We start from the raw sequence: 24,573 nt of genomic DNA on the forward strand, positions 1-24,573 counted from the left end.
TTCTTATGTAATTCATAAAGCAGGCCAAGAACAGAAAAGACACCTAGTAAAACAAGGGCTATGCAAATTCTTTATAAATATTTAAAACAATCTGCAATATTACATATTTTGTTTCTTAAACTTCCTATAATATACTAAATTAATGTCCACATATATCTGGCTACAAACAATCTGTATCAGCTCAGACAATCTAATTGTTTCTGTATTGTTTCTAGCTGTAAATAAAAACAGAAAGTTAAATTAGAACTTCTTCTCTTTGAAGTAATCTTGTTTCAATAAATAAGAAATACAAACATACAACCATGAAGTTTAGTCTTTGCATTTTATCCATACCATTATAAGTAGTCCTATTTCAGAAATTATATCAATCAAACCTTTAAGAAAAGTACCGGTATTGAAAAATCTCAGCCAAAAATATACAGTCTCTACAATCAAATGATTCTAATTCAATTTGTTGATAATGATGATTTTGACTGAACTACATCATATATTTTTGAGGGAGTTAAACTGGAATTTATTGGTATGTGATTTTCTTTGTACACTAAAATTGTAACATAAATGAAATTCTATGTTTATTTTTGCTTAACAGTGGAGAAAAAAGTTTTATATTTTATGCTTGGAATCTGTAAAACTTGCTTTTACTCTTGTAAATATCGGTTTCCTAGCTACACAACATTCTAGATAAACTCAATTGGATAAACTAAAGCTACTTTTTACACACACCAAGCTTGAAATTCAATGCTGATATCTCCTAATTCAGGGTTCTCACTAAGATGATACCATAAATCTTGGACTCATAAAAAAACGGGCCCGACTAATCACGTTCTAAATTGGTGGGTCCAAAATTGCATCAGAAAAGTATCAGCGGTATCCATCATCTTTTTATTGCAAAAAATTTAGAAATTAATCTTAATTTTTCTCTTACATAATTTTGTTTTAATAACTTAAATAATGAATTCAGACATTGGTATTTTTTCTTTTCAACTTCCTATACAGAACTTAGGACATGCTCTGGCCAAAAAAAGGTGAGTCCCTGTACTTGTATGAAAAAATCCCTACTGAGAACCATGCAATTGTAATTCACCTGATTCCATTATCTTAATAACTGTCTGTCTATTACAACAACAATTCTATTAGTATTGCATAGGGTATTCGATGCCAACTACTTTTTATAATGTTTACTTTGGATGAGTTTACACTTATATGGAACAAGCATTAAGCTGTTATTGATGTAGTTCATATTTTGATTTTTCCAACAATTTTCTATGTCCAAATGACCATGGACCACAATTCCTGCAAACACGACTCTACTGGAACAAAAGTCAAACTCAATCTCTAACTTCTTATGGTATTACTATATACCAAATATCTAATTAATTGGTGCAAACATTACAGAAAAAAGTATTGGAAACTAAAATTTTTAAGCATTTTCTTTGTTCAAGCACCAAAACTTCTGAAAAAATCACTTAACTTGAATGAAACTCAAACTTAATCTGTAACTTCTTATAATATGAGTGTTATCCAAATTTCTTATCATTACAGAAAAACGAGGAGAACATCTACTGGACAGACTGAAGAACAGAGTGCAAACCTATTATCTATTTTGATTTGTCAGCAGGGGACTAACAATTTCATCACTTCATTCGGTAGATTGGTATCAATGCATAAGTGTATTGAATTCAAATGAATATAATATGAAAATGTCAGATTTAAAAAAATATGTACAAAAAGAAAGAAAGTGCCTAATCACACTTAATGGATGAAGTGTTTCTATACTCAACTATAACCAGAGGTGCTGAGGGCATGAATAGTCTTCAAAGGTACAAGTATGGTTTCAATTGGTTTAATAGTACTTTAGAAGACCATATTAAAAATTTGACCAATCAGACCTCTTTGAGTCAAATTGGACAATTCATCAGGCTCAAAGTAACAGCACATGTAAAAAAGTCACATTGCAAGTCCTTCTTAAGTGAAACTGAGGACAGGTACCCCTATTTTTTGGGGTAGAATGAAAGGTGGGCATATTTGGATGTTTCTGTATTTGATCTTACAGACTGTCGAGAAATGAAATTTTGGAGGATTCATTCAATTACTACCTCTTGACCCTCATGTACTTACTTGGTTATAAAACATGTATAATTCATCATGAGTAAATTCTATTTTAATCTTTTCTTTTTCCTACAATGAAAAAAAATTACTAGTACAAAAATGTAGTTACATCTGTTACACTAACATACATATTTCTGTACCATGTGGTATCCTGATGTGTATGTATAATGTCATTATAACATATGTTTGTACTAAAAGTTGTACAAACATATGTTACTATGTCTTAAATAAGAGCTTTTATAGAGCCAAAATTTGGTCAAAATCGTCATTGAAGAGCAAGAACTCTAATAACTAAGTAAGGAGTCAACTAAAGATTTCACAATGCTTCAGAATCATAGGCAGAAGAACAGATATATCAGTGCAAACTACAACTCTATAAAAGTTCTTGTTTAGGACATCTGTTTGGCTGTGAGATTTGTTAACTAATTAGATATACAGTCATAGTCAGTCTAATTTAAGAATTAAATAAAATGCATGTGTGCGAGTATGTTAGGTCAGTTGCACCTAAAAGACTCCTTTGGGAGAATGTACATTTACCAAGTCATGTTCTGTCTGATAGATTATGGTACAGGGGCGGATCGAGCCATTTTTTAAAGGGGGGGGGGTTCCAACCATATGTCCCCATTCAAAAGCATTGATAGTCAAAAAAAACAAAACCCCACCCTGGATCCGCCACTGATGGTAACTCAAAGGTGTATTGATAATCTTTAACAAAAATACTGCAATCTGTATCGTTACATTTGTTTGTACTGTTTTGTTAGTCATAAATACATTATGTATAATTTAAAAGAGAGTAGCTACATATATACATACATGCATATTATAAATATATAAATTTTTCTGTCTGTTTTTTATTTCATTTCATCATATTTATACAACTTTACAGCAGGGAAATAAAACAATACATTTGCTGATATATTTTCTTTTAAGTTACTGGTAATATACATGTAGGAAATACACACACAGAAAAATCCTGTTTATGTATTTTTTATTTTGAACATGAATTCCTGATCCAGTAAAAGAAGAAACAACAGAGCAAAAGCTGAAATGTCTAGCCTGTTTTACTGATAATGACTGAATTCAATGTTCAAAGTCTTTTCAAATCAAGGTGATACATGAATTGAACATTATCAATGATCCATGAAAATGAAAATAAAGTCAAGGTCAGACAGATAGTCATGAATACCTAACAATCATTCTTTTCATCAAATATACTTGACAAATATTGCCTATAGCGCTTTGCCTGGAAATGTTTTTACCTCAATGTGGAAATTGCCAAAGGTAACCTCCTTCCAAATCCAATGGTGAATACAAATACTTTTCACTCAAATCACCTACAGTAGTACCTGTATTACTATATGGAGTACAAAGTGTGCAGGTGATCAGTAAAATAATATTTTTGATGAGATGTTTTGGCAGTTTTTTTTTGGAAAATCATTCTAAATGAAATTTTCAAAATTTATTCTCATATTGCCTTTGTCTATTTTTGAACTTAAATTTAAATTTCACCAGTGGAAAAAACAAGATTTGGTAGTGCTTAAAGCCTAAATTTTTATTTCTAAATCCTAAATTCGTGCATTAGCACCATTTTTAATACATAGTACATGTATCACCATTTTAATGTCAATAATCTGGTACTTTCACATTAACATATGATGGATTGTTAGGGTCAATACGTAATAGTTATACACCGAGGGATAGGTGTGTCTGGATAAGAAACCATACGGCTGGAGGCCGGAGGGGTTTCTTCTCCAGACACGGCGTATCCCGAGGTGTATAACTAACTTACACCCAATGCTGAACCCTATATTTGTTAACATTGATTATTAAATGAAAAAGAACGGATAGCATATTTATTGACAAAATCAAACCATGATTTATAAGATAAACATTTCTTTTTTACATGAAACCCCACAAGTAACCTTACTTTGGCTATGTTCGTTCAAACTTTGACAAGTGAGTAGATTTTACAAATGTCAAAGTTGCTGTTTTGCATATTCCCGTTAAATCCTGGTGCTAATATGTATCAGCAGTTCAAGGTTGACCGTTTCGTGCATTCTTATTACAAAAAAAAATACATCATGCTCCTTGTATGCAGTTGTCAATATGGACGGGTATAAGACGGACAACATTTTGAGTCAAGCATTGGATTTGGTAGAAGAGACTAAAGATAAAGGCAACATTATAACCCAAAGTACTTACCTGTATCAGTTTAATGAAGGTAATCATAAATGTATTTTTTATGATACGTCTTTATATAAAAAAAAAAAGAAGCCCCCCCCTCTCTTCTCGAGAATAAAACAGACATTCATGAGGGATAGGTGTGTCTGGATTAGAAACCTGACGACCGGACATGCTCAACATACAAAAATACAGATTGCATATTTAGAAACTCCCTTTTTAGGGGCAATCCAGGGAAAAGGGGGTGGGGGTTGGTCCGGGAGTTAGAATCCCCGATTTTTTAAAAGATCAATGCTTTAGAATAGAGACATACGACTGGGATCAAAAATTTTACCTTCAAGCAAAGGAGTATTAAGGGAGCAACCATTTTAACTTCAAGGGAGGGGGTATGTTTTTTTGCGAACAATTTTATTTACCTTCTCAACGCTATCAATCAAATTAGTTTTCCCTTAAAGGATTTTCTTTTATTCAAAATAGATGCTTAATATTTTTATCGCTATTGGAAAACTTCCTAAAATGTGTTTTATCCTGGTACCTTTGATTACTATTTTTGATATCTTGAAACAACTTGTAGTGAACACTATAAGTAATTTCTTATGTTCATGCTATTTAAAAAATAATCAATTTCTATTGTAATGAATAACAATGGACTTTGTTTTCGAGATGTAAAAGCAGGGGTTTCCAGAAACCCCGCTCGTCACACCCTGTGGTCAAAATCCATTGTTATTCGTAACAATAGATCTATTCAATTTACACTTGTTTCAGAAATAGAAACTATGAAGTATAACAATAGAACTGGGGTGTAATGACTGAGATATAGTACAGTGTAATATGTACTCACCATGTCTCCTCTAATATTTCAAGATTCACATTTAACTGTTGATACTTACTGTGGTGTTTTCATCTGTTACATTGAATTCAAACATGGCATTTGGCATTTTCATTTTGGCTTTATTGGACTGGGCCATTTGTAAATTTAATCTCCAGTTCACACTCTCTAACTAAAAGTGATAATAAGTTTGTTAAAATCTTATATGATATACAAATTCTTTGTATGATCAAAATCAGAGAGAAAAAGTTTCATTTTATATAACAATATACATGTACAGTACCTGTATAAACCAAACTTGTGTATGACCCGAGATTTGTTCACAGTGGTGCAGTTTACACAGGTTAATTTATACTGCATGTCCTAAAAGCACAGTTCAGTTCAGTTTACACAGGTTTTTGCCTTATGCAGGGTTCCAATTAGACAGGTTTCACTGTATATGTATATTTTTATCTATTTACAGCTGAGGAAAGTAAATTGCAGTCACTGAATGAAAACATTTCAATCAGAATAAGTATGACAAACAATGCATCACTAAAACCGGAATTTTAAATAACTTACTCTCTAAACAACATTATTCTGCTACTCACCACTCTGGGAATTCTTATATAGGGCGGTGTGTGATGTGTGCAACAGATTTATCGAACAATATCAAGTTTTATCCAGAGTTATCAACAACATCATAGACACAACAATATAAAGATTGACCCAGAGTTATCATCAAATTCATAATTGTTTTACTTCACTTCTTCAAATTTCATAACATATTAAAAAAATAAATAAATTTGAAGAACAATTATTTGCATTTATTTATTGATTGACTGTTGGTGTTTAACACTACTTTCAACACCATTAGCGGTCACTCTTTATTGGTGGAGTAATCCTTAGTGCCTGGAGAGAACCACAGCTTGGTCACTCTTTATTGGTCGAGTAATCCTTAGTGTCTGGAGAGAACCACAGCTTGGTCACTCTTTATTGGTGGAGTAATCCTTAGTGCCTGGAGAGAACCACAGCTTGGTCACTCTTTATTGGTGGAGTAATCCTTAGTGCCTGGAGAGAACCACAGATTGATCACTCTTTATTGGTGGAGTAATCCTTAGTGCCTGGAGAGAACCACAACTTGGTCACTCTTTATTGGTGGAGTAATCCTTAGTGCCTGGAGAGAACCACAACTTGGTCACTCTTTATTGGTGGAGTAATCCTTAGTGCCGGGAGAGAACCACAGCTTGGTCACTCTTTATTGGTGGAGTAATCCTTAGTGCCGGGAGAAAACCACAGCTTGGTCACTCTTTATTGGTGGAGTAATCCTTAGTGTCTGGAGAGAACCACAGCTTGGTCACTCTTTATTGGTGGAGTAATCCTTAGTGCCTGGAGAGAACCACAACTTGGTCACTCTTTATTGGTGGAGTAATCCTTAGTGCCTGGAGAGAACCACAACTTTTGTGGCAGGAAAACTGACAATCCTAATCAATTAAGATTGGAGTTGACATCACCTGCCATGTGTGGGGTTCGAACTCACAACCTCAGAGTTGACAGGCTAGTGATACAGTAGATGAATTACTAACACTACTCAGCCACTGAGGTCCCCTATTTGCATTTAAAGTCATACGAAATGAGTTTCTGGTAATTATAAAGTTCAGGAAATTATTGAACCGATGTATTCATATATACCTAACTAAAGTCTCTGTGTAAGTTTTTTTTTTACATTTATTACAAACCCATAATATTTAATTAACAAAAAAAATAGATTGATGATCACAAACAATGGCTGCCAATCAACTTTCCGGTATGGGCACCTTTATAAATGTTTTATCAACTTAGGACTTATAATGTATAACAAGAATAAAGCAAAAACATGACTGTTTTGCTTATTACTGGAATGTTTTGTATCAGGTTGGTTCATAAAATTAGAACTATGTCACAAAATCGCTGGTCCATTTTTGGAATTACAAAATATTCTGCATTTTACCAGAAAATATCTTCTAAAGTCTAAGTACAGTAAAAAAAAACGAAACTTTTGCAGAGAAAGATTTGATTGGATGCTTAAAGGTCACTGAATATGACCCTTTATGGGATGGGATGTCTTACATGAGCAATAAACAAATCTAACAGAGCAATTTGAAAGATCTTATTTTAATCAAATTGGTTAACAAAAGCTACTAGTAACAATTGGAAACAGATACCAAATGAATAAAAGATTCTCCAGTGCTCGAGTATACGGATAATTCAAATGATATCTTTTTTTCCAGTCCTTATGTTAATGTAAATTGTATTACAACTAAGGTTGCAACTTCCCTTAGGCAAAGTTTTAAATCAGGAATGATAACAGCAAGAAGTAAGGTAGGAATTAAGGGCAAGGAATTATAAAGGGTTTGAGGAGAAATTAATTATCTCTAGTGATTTATTTGTTTTTTAATCAATCTACAAAACACTAAGGTATGAAATTAGTGAAACTGATCATCCATGGTGTGAAGAAATAATAAATTACCTGCAAACACTACAGTTAATCAATGCCTTTGCTTGTCACAAGCAATCATTTAAGCCTAACTGTTAAACACATTTGACTTTGATTTTCCAAATCTCTGCCAAACAAAGTTTCATATTCTAAACCACGTTCTTTATAGACATATATGACCTTGATTTTCCAGATCCCTGCCAAACAAATTTTTACATGCCAGACCGCATTTTTTGTAATACTTTTGAAATTAATTTATATCTTGGCCAGGTGGTAGACAATTTGAATGTCAGGATAGCAGTTTTTCATCTACATTCTTTGCTGATATATATTTTTGTGATTTTGAAATACTGATTTTATAATCAAATACGGTAAAATCGTTCTTTTGTGGATGAAAAAAAAGGTAACATTTTAAAGAGATCAATTACTTTTGGGAAATAAAAGAATTACTGTGCATCTTTTTTACATTTTTTAAAAATGTTTTACAAACTTTTTTTAATTGATATCCACCAACCAATGTTTGGGGATTGTATGTGAATGTTTCATTTTAGAATAGATTGTTAGCTTTTGTCATTTTAATCGTATCTGGAAAATGTTTTTTTTTCTCTCAGTATTTTGATATAACAAGAAATGATTGTAACAGGATGCTGTTACGAAGTCTCCCAAACGAAGCTCCCATAATTCGTAATTCCCAGGGTCGCCTGACATTGGGCAAAGTCCAGTGAAAATTGGTTTGGTCCAGTAAAGTTATATGCATTAATGATGCCTGGGGACTAACCCTGTATATCATTCAAATCATCTTGGCATGACAAACCAGAATATATATGGTTTAGGGGTGGGGATCTCAACCATTTACAAGACACAAGAACAATGGGGGTGGGGGGAACCCCTGGGGACTGACCCTATAAGTCATTCAAATGTTCAAGACATGACAAACAGGAATATATATGGTTTAGGGGTGGGATCTCGACCATTTACAAGACACTAGAACATTGGGGGTGGGGGGAACCCCTGGGGACTGACCCTATACGTCATACAAATGTTCGAGACATGATGAACAGGAATATACATGGTATAGGGGTGGGGATCCAGACCATTTACAAGATATTAGAACTTTCTCAAATGGCAGGGGGTCGGGATGACCCTTGGGGACTAACCCTGTATATCATTCAAACCATCTTCGCATAACAAACAAGAATATATATGGTTTAGGGGTGGGGATCTCGACCACTTACAAGATATAAGAACTTTCTTAAATGGCAGGGGGTGGGGGTGACCTGTGGGGACTAACCCTGTATATCATTCAAACCATCTTCACATGACAAACCAGAATGTATATGGTTTAGGGGTGGGGATCTCGACCACTTACAAGATATTAGAATTTTCTTAAATGGCAGGGGGTGGGGGTGACACCTGGGGACTAGCCCTGTATTTCATTTGATGTGCTTTATCATGACAAACTAGAATATATATGGTTTAGGGGTGGGGATCTTGACCATTTACAAGATATTAGAACTTTCTCAAATGGCAGGGGGTCGGGATGACCCCTGGGGACTAACCCTGTATATCATTCAAACCATCTTCACATGACAAACCAGAATATATATGGTTTAGGGGTGGGGATCTCGACCACTTACAAGATATGAGAACTTTCTTTAATGGCAGGGGGGGTGGGGTGAACCCTGGGGACTAGCCCTGTATTTCATTTGATGTGCTTTATCATGACAAACCAAAATATATATGGTTTAGGGGTAGGGATCTCAACCATTTACAAGATATTAGAACTTTCTCAAATGGCAGGGGGTCGGGATGACCCCTGGGGACTAACCCTGTATATCATTCAAACCATCTTCGCATAACAAACCAGAAAATATATGGTTTAGGGGTGGGGATCTCAACCACTTACAAGAAATTAGAACTTTCTTAAATGGCAGGGTGTGGGGGTGAACCGTGGGGACTAACCCTGTATATTATTCAAACCATCTTCACATGACAAACCAGAATATATATGGTTTAGGGATGGGGATTTCCACCACTTACAAGATATTTGAACTTTCTTAAATGGCAGGGGGTGGGGGTGACCCCTGGGGACTAGCCCTGTATTTCATTTGATGTGCTTTATCATGACAAACTAGAATATATATGGTTTAGGGGTGGGGATCTCGACCATTTACAAGATATTAGAACTTTCTCAAATGGCAGGGGGTTGGGATGACCCCTGGGGACTAACCCTGTATATCATTCAAACCATCTTCACATGACAAACCAGAATATATTTGGTTTAGGGGTGGGGATCTCGACCACTTACAAGATATTAGAACTTTCTTAAATGGCAGGGGGTGGGGGTGACCCCTGGGGACTAGCCCTGTATTTCATTTGATGTGCTTTATCATGACAAACTAGAATATATATGGTTTAGGGGTGGGGATCTTGACCATTTACAAGATATTAGAACTTTCTCAAATGGCAGGGGGTCGGGATGACCCCTGGGGACTAACCCTGTATATCATTCAAACCATCTTCACATGACAAACCAGAATATATATGGTTTAGGGGTGGGGATCTCGACCACTTACAAGATATGAGAACTTTCTTTAATGGCAGGGGGTGGGGGTGAACCCTGGGGACTAGCCCTGTATTTCATTTGATGTGCTTTATCATGACAAACCAAAATATATATGGTTTAGGGGTGGGGATCTCAACCATTTACAAGATATTAGAACTTTCTCAAATGGCAGGGGGTCGGGATGACCCCTGGGGACTAACCCTGTATATCATTCAAACCATCTTCACATAACAAACAAGAATATATATGGTTTAGGGGTGGGGATCTCAACCACTTACAAGAAATTAGAACTTTCTTAAATGGCAAGGTGTGGGGGTGAACCGTGGGGACTAACCCTGTATATCATTCAAACCATCTTCACATGACAAACCAGAATATATATGGTTTAGGGATGGGGATTTCGACCACTTACAAGATATTTGAACTTTCTTAAATGGCAGGGGGTGGGGGTGACCCCTGGGGACTAGCCCTGTATTTCATTTGTTGTGCTTTATCATGACAAACTAGAATATATATGGTTTAGGGGTGGAGATCTCGACCATTTACAAGATATTAGAACTTTCTCAAATGGCAGGGGGTCGGGATGACCCCTGGGGACTAACCCTGTATATCATTCAAACCATCTTCACATGACAAACCAGAATATATTTGGTTTAGGGGTAGGGATCTCGACCACTTACAAGATATTAGAACTTTCTTAAATGGCAGGGGGTGGGGGTGACCCCTGGGGACTAGCCCTGTATTTCATTTGATGTGCTTTATCATGACAAACCAGAATATATATGGTTTAGGTGTGGGGATCTCGACCATTTACAAGATATTAGAACTTTCTCAAATGGCAGGGGGGTCGGGATGACCCCTGGGGACTAACCCTGTATATCATTCAAACCATCTTCACATGACAAACCAGAATATATATGGTTTAGGGGTGGGGATCTTGACCACTTACAAGATATTAGAACTTTCTTAAATGGCAGGGGGTGGGGGTGACCCCTGGGGACTAACCCTGTATATCATTCAAACCATCTTAGCATGACAAACCAGAATATATATGGTTTAGGGGTGGGGATCTCGACCATTAACAAGATATTAGACCTTTCTCAAATGGCAGGGGGTCGGGATGACCCCTGGGGACTAACCCTGTATATCATTCAAACCATCTTAGCATGACAAACCAGAATATATATGGTTTAGGGGTGGGGATTTTGACCACTTACAAGATATTAGAACTTTCTTAAAAGGCAGGGGGTGGGGGTGACCCCTGGGGACTAATCCTGTATTTCATTCAATGTGCTTTATCATTTAGAACATTTTCAATTAAAAAGATTGTGTCTATCACAAACGGTTTTCAATCTATAATCAATTGAAAATTTTTAAAAATAAAATCCCATAGGGTTCTATAGTAAAACCCTCCTTTCTGTTTGCCCCCCCCTTTATAAACCCCATTGCACAAACAAAACCCTGATTGCACCACTAGACATGTTAGTCTAATCTATTGTGAAACCCTAAGTTAATCTGACAAGCGGTTTTGGAGAACGGGTGCGGACAAGTTCATATTTAAAAGCGGCGGAAGAAGAAGAAGAATAATAATAATAATAAGAACTGAGCAAAACCAATAAGTCTTCCCAAACTTCGTTTGGGAGACTTAATTATACATTTTCTAACTAAAGAAGGTACTATAGGTAAACAAAACTTACTAACTTTTCTTTACTCTTTTAATTAATAAAACTTTATATTATCATTTATAATTTTGACACAAAGTAATGTCTTGTCTGTGTACTATTTTGATAGTAGAATGCAAATGTTGAAAGGAGTAGAGCCAGTAACCCAAATCAACGGCCCTGTAAAGGTGCATTTTTAAAACTTCAATTGTTCGAGTAAATTTATTGTGTATGTATTGCTAAATGTATTATTTTTGAAAGTATAATAAGAGACAATGTATAGCTGCTTTATATATTATAAATATATTAGCCTGAAATAGGTATAGATTTCATTTTAGTCCATTTTTCTAGAAATTCATCATCTTTTTCAACCTTATTTCATGTTTTTATATGTGGCGCCAAACCTCGCCCATTGAAATTTTGGTTGAAAAGTAAAGACTGGTATATTTAAAATATTTCAGCAAAAATATTTGTGGGCGAGGGGTGGCGCCATTGTTAATTTTTCAGAAAACTGACATAAATTTCATCAAATTATGCCAAAAATCAGACATTCATAAATTCACATATATTTATGATGTCAGAAATACATCACTAATCATCTAATGACGTAATTGGTCAAAAATCTTTAATAACTGAAACAATTGGACATTTTAACATATGTATTCATATAATTTTCACAACATCATCGCAGTTAAAAAATATCAGGTTTTTAGGGCCAAAATTATGAGTTAGTGAACCAACTCCTTTAAGTATAGTGTAGCATAAGTTTTACAATTTAAATGAATGTGTTGTTGTACTAAGCATACCCCTAAAAATAATGTTAAGTATCAGAAACCAGGAAGCAGGTGTCTGACAGATACAAAATGGACTAAAACATTACATCTCATCACTGACTAAATATGAAGTCATTCTGTTCAGAAGTACTTGAGAAATCAGTGTAGAAAAATTAAAAGTTCATTCAACATACTGAAAATTTCAAAGTAGAGGCAAACAGGAAGCATGTGTCTGACAGATCTAAAAAGTGCTCAAATATTACAACACATCACTGAGAAGCTGCTGACCAAACATGAAGTTATTCTGTTAATGGGGAAATTTGCGACAAAAAATTTTAAGTTCATTCAAATTGTTAATTCAAAGTATCGGCAAACAGGAAGTGTCCGACATATCTGAAAAGTGCTCACACATTAAAACTCATCACTGAAAAGCAAGAATGCATGTCTTGCTAAGCATACCACCAATTATTATTATTTCTATACTATACACAAATATTTACATGAAACTATGCAAAAGTTTCAAAGCATTAAGACCATGATCAAGGGGCAGGGCCAAACAATCTTAATGGAAAAGAGATGAGCCAATGCTTATACAACTACACACCAAATATCATTGAGTTACCAAGTGTGTATCCCCTTAAAATGACCTAATCACAAACTTATATGTAAACTATAATAATGTAAAGTATCAGAAACCAGGAAGTAGGTGTCTGACAGATATAATAAAATGCTTCGCTGAGCGCAGCCTGATACGACCGCAGAGTTCAAACCCTGAACAGTTAGGGCAAGTTTGGACACAATATTCAAGCTTGATACTGTCTGAATTTGGATTGTGAACAAATTTTTGACATAATATAGGTTTCTGACACAAAATAAATGTGGTCAAACATCTTAAAAATTTGAAATGGGACATTTAATTTACCTAGAATGGTCTGATATCCAAAAACTAACAACATGGTTAGATTCAGCATATAAAAAAACACCAATAATTTAATTTTAGTTGAAATCAAACAAAGTTTAATTTTGGACCCTTCAAAACTTAATATGAACTAATTTGAAAACAGGGCCCAAAATAAAAATCTAAATGCACAATAAGATTCAGCAAATCATACAGCCACAATAAATCAGTTTTTGATGAAATCAAACAAAATTTAATTTTGGACCCTTTTGACCTCAATGTAGACCAATTTAAAAATGGGGCCCAATATCCAAAAAAATTATACAAGGTTAGAAACCCCAAAAATTAAAGACTTAATTAATCCCATCGAATTTGGTTAAAACATTTGTATTTGTTTTCAATTGAAGATTTCTTGCTATTGCGCAATACTGTGCAATTGAAGATTTCTTGCTATTGTGCAATACTGTGCTATTGTCCAATACTGTGCAATTGAAGATTTCTTGCTATTGCGCAATACTGTGTTGTTGTGCAATTGAAGATTTTTTGCTTTTGCGCAATACTGTGCAATTAAAGATTTCTTGCTATTGTGCAATACTGTGCAGTTGAAGATTTCTTGCTATTGCGCAATACTGTGCTATTGTGCAATACTGTGCAATCGAAGATTTCTTGCTATTGCGCAATACTGTGCATTTGAAGATTTCTTGCTATTGTGCAATAATGTGCTATTGTGCAATACTGTGCTATTGCGCAATACTGTGCAATTGAAGATTTCTTGCTTTTGCCCAATATTGTGCTATTGTACAATACTGTGCTATTGCCCAATATTGTGCTATTATACAATACTGTGCTATTGCCCAATATTGTGCTACTGTACAATACTGTGCTATTGCGCAATACTGTGAAATTGAAGATTTCAAAAATTTTGAAGAAAAAAAATGAACCCCCCAAAAAAAATTGGAAAAAAAGTTCCCCCAACTTTTTGAACCCCCACCCCCCTTTTGGAGTAATTACCCCCAAACTCAATCCCAGCCTTCCCTTTATGGTATGGAACCTTGTAGTACAATTTTAGAGAGATCCATACACTTAAACACAAGTTATTGTCTGGAAACTAGAAAAATGCTTGTTTTTGGTCCCTTTTTTGCCCCTAATTCCTGAACGTTTGGGGCAATTAACCCCAAACTCAATCCCAGCCTTCCCTTTGTGATATGGAACCTTGTGGTACAATTTCAGAGAGATCCATACACTTACACCCAAATTATTGTCCTGAAACTACAAAAATGCTTGTTTTGGCCCCTTTTTGCTAAACTATTGGTACCATCACCCCCAAAATCAATCCCAACCTTCCTTTTGTGGTATTCAACCTTCTGGTGAAAATTCATAGAGATTCATTCACTTAAACTAAAGTTACTGTCCGGACACCAAATGTGTCTTCGGACGACGATGACGACGACGACGCCAATGACAACATCATAGCATTATACGACGCAAAACAAATTTTGCGATCGTATAAAAAGGGCTTAAACATTACATCTCATCACTGCCTAGCCGCTGACTAAATATGAAGTCATTCTGTTCAACAGTACTGGAGAAATCAGTGTAGAAAAATTAAAAGTTCATTCAACATACTGAAAGCCAAAAGACCATGATCAAGGGGCAGGACCAAATAATCTCAATGGAAAAGAGATGGGCCAATGCTTATACAACTGCATACCAATTATCATTGAGTCACCATGTGTGTGTCCCCTAAAAATGACCTAATCACAAACTAACATGTAAACTATGCAAAATTTTAAAGTCAATAGGGCATGATCAAGGGGGTGGGTGGGCTCAAATAATCTCAATGGAAATGAGATGTAAAAATACAAATATAACTTCATACTAAATATCCTTAATATACCATTTGTGGTTCACCATAAACTTATCTATGATGAGTTTATTTACTAACAACAAACTTTAAAAAATTGTTAATGCCGCTGAATTAGGCATAGGAAACATCACCTCTACCTTTTGCTTACACAACCTAGCAGGCAAGACAAACATTTTCATTTAATGTAACATTTTTTCTTCAGTGTAAAAATCAAGACTCATAAAATTTAGGTTAGGTCAACTTACTTTTGATGGAAGTTATCAAACTTACTTGCATACATCAACTTCAAAGTTACACAGCTGTAGGTCACTATAAGTTTTTAAATTTAAATGGAACATTAACAAAGCCAAAAATGGGAGGCTGTGATATTCACCTAAGTGCATATTTGCATCAAGTTATAGGATTGTACGGTTTTGGTATTAGAGTGCTAATTTTGGACATAAAACGTAATCTGGGACAATGAAGCACTAAATCGAGGACAGGTTGACCTACTTTATAGTTAGACCTGTTATTCTTTAATACATGCATTTGTAATCGCTAAGCATCTTAGAATTAAATTCCTATGTTAACCTTAATCATTGAAGCATGCAATGCACATCAGAGTCCTCCTCTTTTGATATGAGGCTATTATATTCCCTTAAATGCATCATAATACTAAGTAATAAGTTGTAAGTCACACAGACTGACAGTATCCAAAAATACTAAACTAGAACAATTGAAAGTGAAATGTAGGTGAGAGAGGTCACCTATTTTAAAAAGGAGGTTCTTATACTGACAGAGATGCCGCCTTATAATAAATTAATTGATTATAGGTCAATAAATATTGATGACCTACTTTATAGTTAGACCTGTTATTCTCCAATACATGTATTTGTAATCGCTCAGTATCTTTAAATTGTAGTACTGAATGCTGATGTTAAGCTTTAAAAAAAATTAGTCAAAATGAGTGACCATTGTAATATGTGACCTTCATGTTATCATTCTCATGGCATATAGTTGAACTTTTGAAGATGCATGCACACATGGTTGTGTGTCAATTCCTTTCCAAGGACTGGCTGTGTATTAAATATTCCCAAGGACGGATGTGCACAAGCATGCTGAATGTACTTTAACAGCTTGTAACTTTGTTGAAACAAACAAATCAATAATATATTTTAAAGGAAACAAACCTGTTTAGGAACAATTGTTCTCTGACGGAGTTTGGTAATAACATCTTTTGCACTATTTGTCCAGGCTTCTACTATCACTTGTACCTGTTGATATACATTCAAACTGATGTACAATTTTATGTATACAATAAATATTTTCATAAAGGCTTATCAAAAATGGACTAGAAGAAGGGATCAACTGCCAACAGTTGTTTCTGTATTGTTATTAATTGTTTTTGTACTGGATCCAGTACAGTTTAGTACTGCTGCACTTACACAAAACCTCAAAAATTGAACACCAATACAACTGAACTAGAACCTATTATAGAGCCAAAACACACACAACTAGTTTATAACATTTTAAATATATAATTCATTTTTTTGCATTTATCTGGCATAATTGAATGGGATCACCGAGTCAGTTAGAAATACATATTAAGAAGATAATAGTATTGTATTTTAACCTTGGCCTAAATAACAATGATAAAACTAAGTTTTATGAAGGCCAAGCTTAAAAGACCATCCTGTTATCTAAAGATCCATTTTAATGCAAAATAATTTAAGCATTCCATTTAAGACACCATTTCGTTTTTCATTACATCAAATAGAATGGAGCTATCATGGTATCAACTTTTTAAATGATCTTCTTGTACAAACAACATATTTCATGATTTTACCAGTAGTTGGTGTTTCTTGCTTATTGCAGTATGTTCATATATTCTTATATACTTAGCTTACAGTCGAAGGGAGATAATCAGTGTTTTCCTTAAAAAACTTTAAAATACTAGCATAGCTATATATACATATGTAGCACTAGTACCATACTACACCAATAAAAAATAAAACTATAGGTACTGTGAGCACAGCTGAAAAATTGAGAACCCTTTCCCCTTGCAAAGACCAAAGTCCATGCCATTTGTTCTGGCAGATTGTTTTCATTGTAAACAAATACATTGCATCCTACCTTTTCTTCCTCTAACTCTATTTGTTTTAATTGTTGTGAAAACACTCCTGGTTTGGCTGTATGGTAGGCTGCCTGAAAACAAATGTATGCAATTTTAATCATTATTGCATTTAAATGGATAAATTCAAGATGTTCACACACGATCAGTTATGATTTATTCTCTTATATTTTATGACACCTCTGGCTTTTTCTATACTTCTCAGGAAAAAATTTGCCCGGTAACATTTATATTGGGGAGGGGGAGAGAAGGGAGAGGGGGTGTCATCCGGGAAAAATAAACACTGAATCCTGAAAAATTAATCATTAATTCTAGAGTCCCATTAAGTGTAGATCAAAAATAAAGGCCCAATCCTGACGTCCTTCAGCCCTCTGTATTCCTCATATTTTTTAAAACATTAAATCAAATCTCACTTACACTTCTACATAACATATCCTGAAATTCTTTTTACTGTAAATTCAGAAATTATTGCGAAAATTGCAATGGGATATGATTTGCAAAAATAAAAATTGCAATTTAAAATTTCTGTACCATTAATTTCCTTAAATCACAATAATTAATCCATTGTTCAACAACAGCAAAATTAAATGCATGCAAAAATTTCTGAATTTACAGTACTTCAATATATTATTGTTCATTTTCCCCCATACAAATCATCTTAAAATCAAGACATAATTTCCATAAAATTTCTTATTTTCAAAACAGCTGTGTCTTATTATCAAGCATACAGACCCATCTTTATTATTCCATAATTTGGGTGTTTTATAACTCCTCTATTTAAAAGAACATCATTGATAAAAATGTTTTTTACTTTTAATTTCAGCAGTGAGCATTATGAAGAAAAAACTATAACCCTCATCTCTTATATCAATAATCATAGATGTGTATTTTCATTCAAGCTTATTTTCTGAGCTGTTAAAGTACTATAATGACTAGGTGTGCTACTTATTTGTGTTGCTGACTTAAATGTTGAAAGAGTAGTTGTTTGTGACAGAAAGCCAATTGTTTTTATCCTCTGTTATATATTGAAGAAAAATTCATGGGAACAGAGAACCAGTTATCTTGTAGCTGTTACCTGTTGTAAGAAGAATTCTAGTGATTGTAGAACTAACTCCAAATCAGGACCAGTAAGTTCTAAAGACCCTTGTAACTTTTCCTCTTCATCTTCACTAAAAGTTCTCTCATCCTGGTGAAAAATATTTGAATATTTAATCATATTATCATACATTTGTAGTTGTTTATAATTAGTATATGAACTTGTAAATTATCAGCAAGTTATCCATATCATTATATATATGTGTCCCTAAGTCAGGAACCTTGTCAGGTGTGGTCTTTAGTTATATCACAGTATTTTTTTTCTATTAATGAATTTGGTGATGATGACAGATCTTTGGCAGTGTCTTTTAAAATTTGTTTACAATTTGTCTACACCCAAGGATACTAAGGGCTGGCCATATGGCACACAGTTGTCTATTGTTGAAGACCATCTGACTGTTATCTTCAAAACGTTTTTTTCTGTTTTCTGTTGTTGGCTTGCTGTCTCATTGGTGTTCTTTTATGTACAGGTAACCAATTTAAGTATAAAATGTAGTCAAGTATCAAAATAGATTACAGTTATTGCTATTCAAATGCAATTGTTAAACAAAACTTGTAAATGCTTTTTTATACAAAAATGTCATCTGCAATTGCGCAGAGCATTCTGGCATGTGTTGGATTTTACCCCTTCAAAATAAAATTTGACACCATAAGGAGTCCACACCAAATATCAAATAAGTCCTTAATATAAAAGCTAAGTAATATTTAACAAAAGATAGGGACTGACAGATAAAAGGACAGACAGACGGACAGAATTTAGAATGAATAGAGGGACAAGGGCATTTCAGTATACTAGACTGTGTTAATGGTATTAAAAATCAAAATGAATTTTGTAGATACATGTATAATTTGATATCAAACAAAATTACGATATCAAAATCAATTTGATGCGCAGTAAGCACATTTTTCACATTTATTTTTCTTAAGTGGTTCTCAAAGCCATATATTGGAAATCTGAAAGAAAAAAACTTTACAGAGCAACAAATCCAAAAATAACCCCAAAGTGGATGTCAATAATGGTAAAGAACACATATGCATTGTAAGTATAAATTGTGTCACATTCAAATAAGTTAAATAATGACAATGAAAGACAGTTGTATACCTTAAGATGTAATTTCTGTAATATTCTTGTCAACAGTAATGGAAACTTTGATGATCCTAAATTGTTTATTAGTGTAACTGCTCTCTTAATCCTGAAAAAGACAACATACACATTTAAATTTAATATTCTAGTGCAGCAAATGTGATAATAGTTGACTGTATTTTGACTGGTCTTTTAGAGAAGAAACCACCAATCATACTACAGAAGATCTGTTGTGATTGTGACAAAAAGCAGGTTGCTGTCACAATGTGGTATACTTATCTGGTAAAAAAATATACCATGACCATCACATCTCTTATTTAACATCCTCACTGGCCTCACACAATGGAGATAATTGGTCAATGGCATTTCATTTTAATTTTGTTTGTATATTATATATATATCTGGATTAGGGATGTGTACAACACATACTTTACCACTGAAAGTTACAATTAAAATTAAATGTATCGTTATTATGATGCAAGTACTAAAACCTAACTTCATCGCAGATAGTAAAATAAGTAATCTGAATTGAGCATGAGCAATTGTAAGAAGATATTGACCTCTTTACCTGTTGGCACACCATGATTTAAAATTTTTACCCCTATAATTTTGCCTAATAAAGTCATCTAGAGATCACAATATGGAACTTAATGGTAGACAAGAGGCCAAACCATATAGGAATCTTTAAATTATCTCGAAGTCTAGACCAGTTGTGAATAATTTCAATAGATATATAGGAAAATATGATATCAACAAGTACAAATGTACTTCCAAAATCTGATATAAACATATGCTTTTTATGTTGATGTTTTGTGTTAAGGGAGTTCGCTCCTCTGTGACAAAATAACAAGCTTTTTAAAAGACTGTTATAGATTGATAGTATATAAATAACGGAAGTTATAGATTGATAGTATATAAATAACGGAAGTTATAGATTGATAGTATATAAATAACGGAAGTTATAGATTGATAGTATATAAATAACGGAACTTAAAAAGCAGAAAAAAAATAAAAGGTCCATGTCCTTTTTTTTGAGATATAATAAATTGAAAATTTTGCGGGAAATTATTCTCTCTAGATTTTTCATACATTAATATTGGTACCTTTTGTCTTTAAAAAACTATGAAAAAATAACAAGGATTTCATAAGATTTTCAAATTGTTTTTTTAAACTATATGTAATAAAATTATGAAAAGAAAAGTAGGAGTTAGCAAGGATTTATTTTATTGGCACTACATCAATTAAACTAGAGGAATCTGAATATCTGACAAAAAGTCAAAAAAAGAGGAGCAAACATCCATAATGAGTTTTGTTGCAGAAATTTCTATACAGTTATGGAAAATAACTAAGGTTTTGATTGATGTAGAATATTAATAAAGTTAGGTTTATGTTTAAGGGTTAGGGCTAGTGTTAAGGTTAGATATGGGTTATTGTTAGGATTTGGTTACGGTTTGGTTTAGTATAGTTCTATATTATTATAGAGACGCGACGGCCATACTTCCATGACGGCCATAGGATGTGTCGGCCATACCGTCACATCGTCCATGGGACATATCGGCCACACATTGTGAGACGTATCGTCCACACTTTAAAAAAATTTTTTTATTGAGGTTATAACATAAAATGTAATAATAAAATAAGTATTTATTCATAATAATAACATTAATATGATTTTGTAGTATTTTTTTCTGTACAAGAGATCTTATTTATTCTTGTAAGAGTTATCTTTAATTGATCATCATTAATCGTGTTTACAACTTGTTGGGGCCATATTATGTAAGTATATTGATTATTTCTTCATTATCAGTTATAAACAATTTCTGAAGAATCATTTTTATTGTAATGTGATATAAAGGCATCTTATTTTATATGAACTTTAAACTGTAGGAATGTTGACTGTCGCTGTCGATGACGATATATAAATACAAGCACATGTTACAGATCTTTTTATTATATCTGTAAAAAATATATTATTCTAAACAATAAAAATCTTCTCAATCTCAGTCTTGGTGAAATTTAAAACAGGACTCAGTGTTAAGGTTAACTCTAAGGAAGGCAATTCATCAAGTTCGAGTTATATTTGTCATGATCATCAGACACATAGTTTAATAATTCTGCATTTTTTTTTCTTTCTTATAGTTTAGAGTCATTCCATTTGCTGAACATCTTTCCAAGACGGAGAATACTGTAGAATTTTCCAATAACATAACAAATTACCCGTAATATCTGACAGGAATGTGCACCCTAATAACATGATAAAAGATCGCCAGTTTCATTTTTATTATACTGAATGTTCTTTTTGCTTAAGTTTGTTCATTGTGTTGAATACTATTTGTTGACAATTTAAATGTTCCCATTTTTGTGCATTTGTTGACGGAGAATTGTATTATGGACAATCATACCAATATACTCTAGTATAAGAAACAAAAAGATAATATTTTTGTTTAATATATTTTTTATTTATTCATTCAGTCATACAGATAAACAAATATACAACAAACATATAAACCATACATCATACATCATACATACACAAAACACTCATATATATTATTCTTTTCGTTCAGGCATGTAGAAAATCAAACATCGAAATGTAAGAACATACATATATACATATGCCATTGAACATTCATCTTATATACATTTTTTAAATTAACAATCTCATACTTTTTCTCTCATATGCTCATGTCACTCATTCATTTATTCCACTGCATACACATTTCACCCAATATTCAAACATTTATATTCACATTCACACATATAACCTATATCATAAAGCACTAAAATACATAAACATGCAGTTATAAAAGTCACAACATAAACATGCAGTTATAAAAGTCACAACTGAAACAAAAGCACTAAACATACCAAAATATACTATATTATGATCATTTACTTCATGAACTCATTAAAGTTACTATTTTAACAAAGCACTATACACATAATAAGCACAACCAATAAGTTCTTCAAGTCACTACAATTAACACTTAATCAGACTCGTAGTCGGAATCTTCAGAGTCGGACTCTGGGAGGGTCTCTGGTTGTGGAACAGGGGTGCATACAGATGGCCTACGAAACGGAGAAAGTCTGATGTTCTGATACTGTCTTCCTCGTACTGGTCCCACAGTGAAGTTAGACGGCCTTGAAGCTGCTTGTATGTGTCTCGTTGATATCGGCTGAGCTGCTGTTCACTCACAAGCTGCTGTATGATTAATTAAACCAAATACCTCTCAACAACTGGATTTTCTTCTGCTACTTCAAGTGTAATATCAAATGAATGGTCTGGTAACGTATCGTCAAGTGGGTGTGGGGATGCTGGTGCTGGTGATGGTGATGCTTCTAATACTGCCGTTTTTGTCGGGGTATGACCGTTTCATACTATGGACGTCATGGCAGTATGGCCGTCACGTCCTGCATCGATTACGCTTGTTGTACCCTTAAAGTAATACAAGTAGGCCTGAGGGGGCGTTTCTTTCAGTTTCATTAAGTAGATACCGTATATCTAACATTGGCAAAAAGTAATGCCATAATGTTTGAAATAAAATCTGTGAAAACGAAAACATCTACAAGAAGTTTAAACCTACGCCGGTGTAGCTGTAAACATCAATGCCATTTTTCTACATTCTATTTTGTCTATTGATAATAAAGTGAAAGTAATCTTAAACGTTTCCACGATAAAGATTTTTTTATAATAGCATAAGCGACTACATAGTTGTGCGTTCGAAGAAACCTTTTACGACGCTATTGCCTATAAAAAAAACGGAAAAATAATGCGCCTTATTCTCAATTCTTTATATTTTAGCCCGTTTTCCGTAGATTTAAAAGTCGAAAACAAACTGACAATGCCACGACAAAAAAACGAAAAACGATCAAAAGACAAATAACAGTACACAGAACACAACATAGAAAAGTAAAGACTGATCATGAGCAATACGAACCCCAACAAAAACCGGGAGTGATCTCAGGTTCTCCAGATGGATAAGCAGATCCTGCTTCACATGTGGCACCCCGGCGTCGTGTTACTCATTTAAGTACAAAACCGGTCTATTTCTGTAGGTCACATTCGAAGAAAAGAGGACCGGGAATTGTGGTTACGACAATTGGAACATATCCGTAGTCATCTGTGAAACCTGAGACTACTATAACAGTCTCAGGTGAAACTTATCATATTCCATAACGGTCAACGGCAACTCGAAGGGATGATTTCAACTTCACCATTTGGAACTCTTGGTTTGATAGCTTCCTTGTAAGCAGCAACTATCAAGGAAATCATGATAGGAAATGCAAGCTCTAGAATATCGTATCAACTGTGAGATATATATATACTCCATATGCAGGCGCTACAGGAATGTTGCCGCGTACATTGAAATGGAAATTTCACAATAGGGAAGCTGGAATCATCTCTTTTGTAGCAAAGTTTTGTTCTCAACCGACCCTCGTTGTCAATTTCTAGATGTGAGTCAAGCCATGATATGAGGCAGACTTAATTGTATCTATTGTATCCTTTATTTCAAGTTCGATGGTGTAGATGCGTTCAATATATATCACTGGTGTTGAACTGATCGTGGTAACTGCAGTTACCACGATCCAGTTACCACGATCCCAATATGGCGATGGTAGAAACAGGGGAAATCGTTTTCTGCTAATTTCTCCGTGTATACGTGTTGTTTTCAAGCATTACTCAGACGCCAGGTTGATCTGTACGGTTTTGTTGTGCGTGTGTGTTATTAATAACATATATGGCCTCGTTATCAAAATAATAGCCATCGAAAATTTAAGGAAGATAATCGTAACTCCATGAAATTTGTTTGATATGATAATCGTAACTGGACTATCAGATAGTCGTAATTTGGACACGACAATAGTAACTTATCAGTGATAATCGTAACTTTATTTGTTGATGGGGACGGCGAATATATCTAAATCTTGTTTAAAAGTTTGATAG

At 33.9% G+C, this 24,573-nt stretch overlaps 1 protein-coding gene across 1 annotated transcript; it reads right to left on the reverse strand.

Annotated features, from left to right (window-relative positions):
• Nucleotides 1-51: 51 nt before the first annotated feature.
• On the reverse strand, nt 52-23,296 carry LOC127734532 (COMM domain-containing protein 10-like). The gene is made up of 8 exons (XM_052244452.1): nt 23,213-23,296; nt 19,647-19,737; nt 18,525-18,635; nt 17,452-17,523; nt 16,509-16,592; nt 5,181-5,291; nt 2,119-2,178; nt 52-215 (listed from the first exon to the last, which is right to left on the reverse strand). The coding sequence occupies exons 1-8, from the start codon at nt 23,239-23,241 to the stop codon at nt 177-179; spliced, it is 597 nt and encodes a 198-aa protein (XP_052100412.1). The 5' UTR covers nt 23,242-23,296; the 3' UTR covers nt 52-176.
• Nucleotides 23,297-24,573: the final 1,277 nt, after the last annotated feature.

The sequence above is a fragment of the Mytilus californianus genome, unplaced genomic scaffold (assembly GCF_021869535.1).
Source record: "Mytilus californianus isolate M0D057914Y unplaced genomic scaffold, xbMytCali1.0.p SCAF_3, whole genome shotgun sequence".
NCBI classification, from domain to species: domain Eukaryota; kingdom Metazoa; phylum Mollusca; class Bivalvia; order Mytilida; family Mytilidae; genus Mytilus; species Mytilus californianus.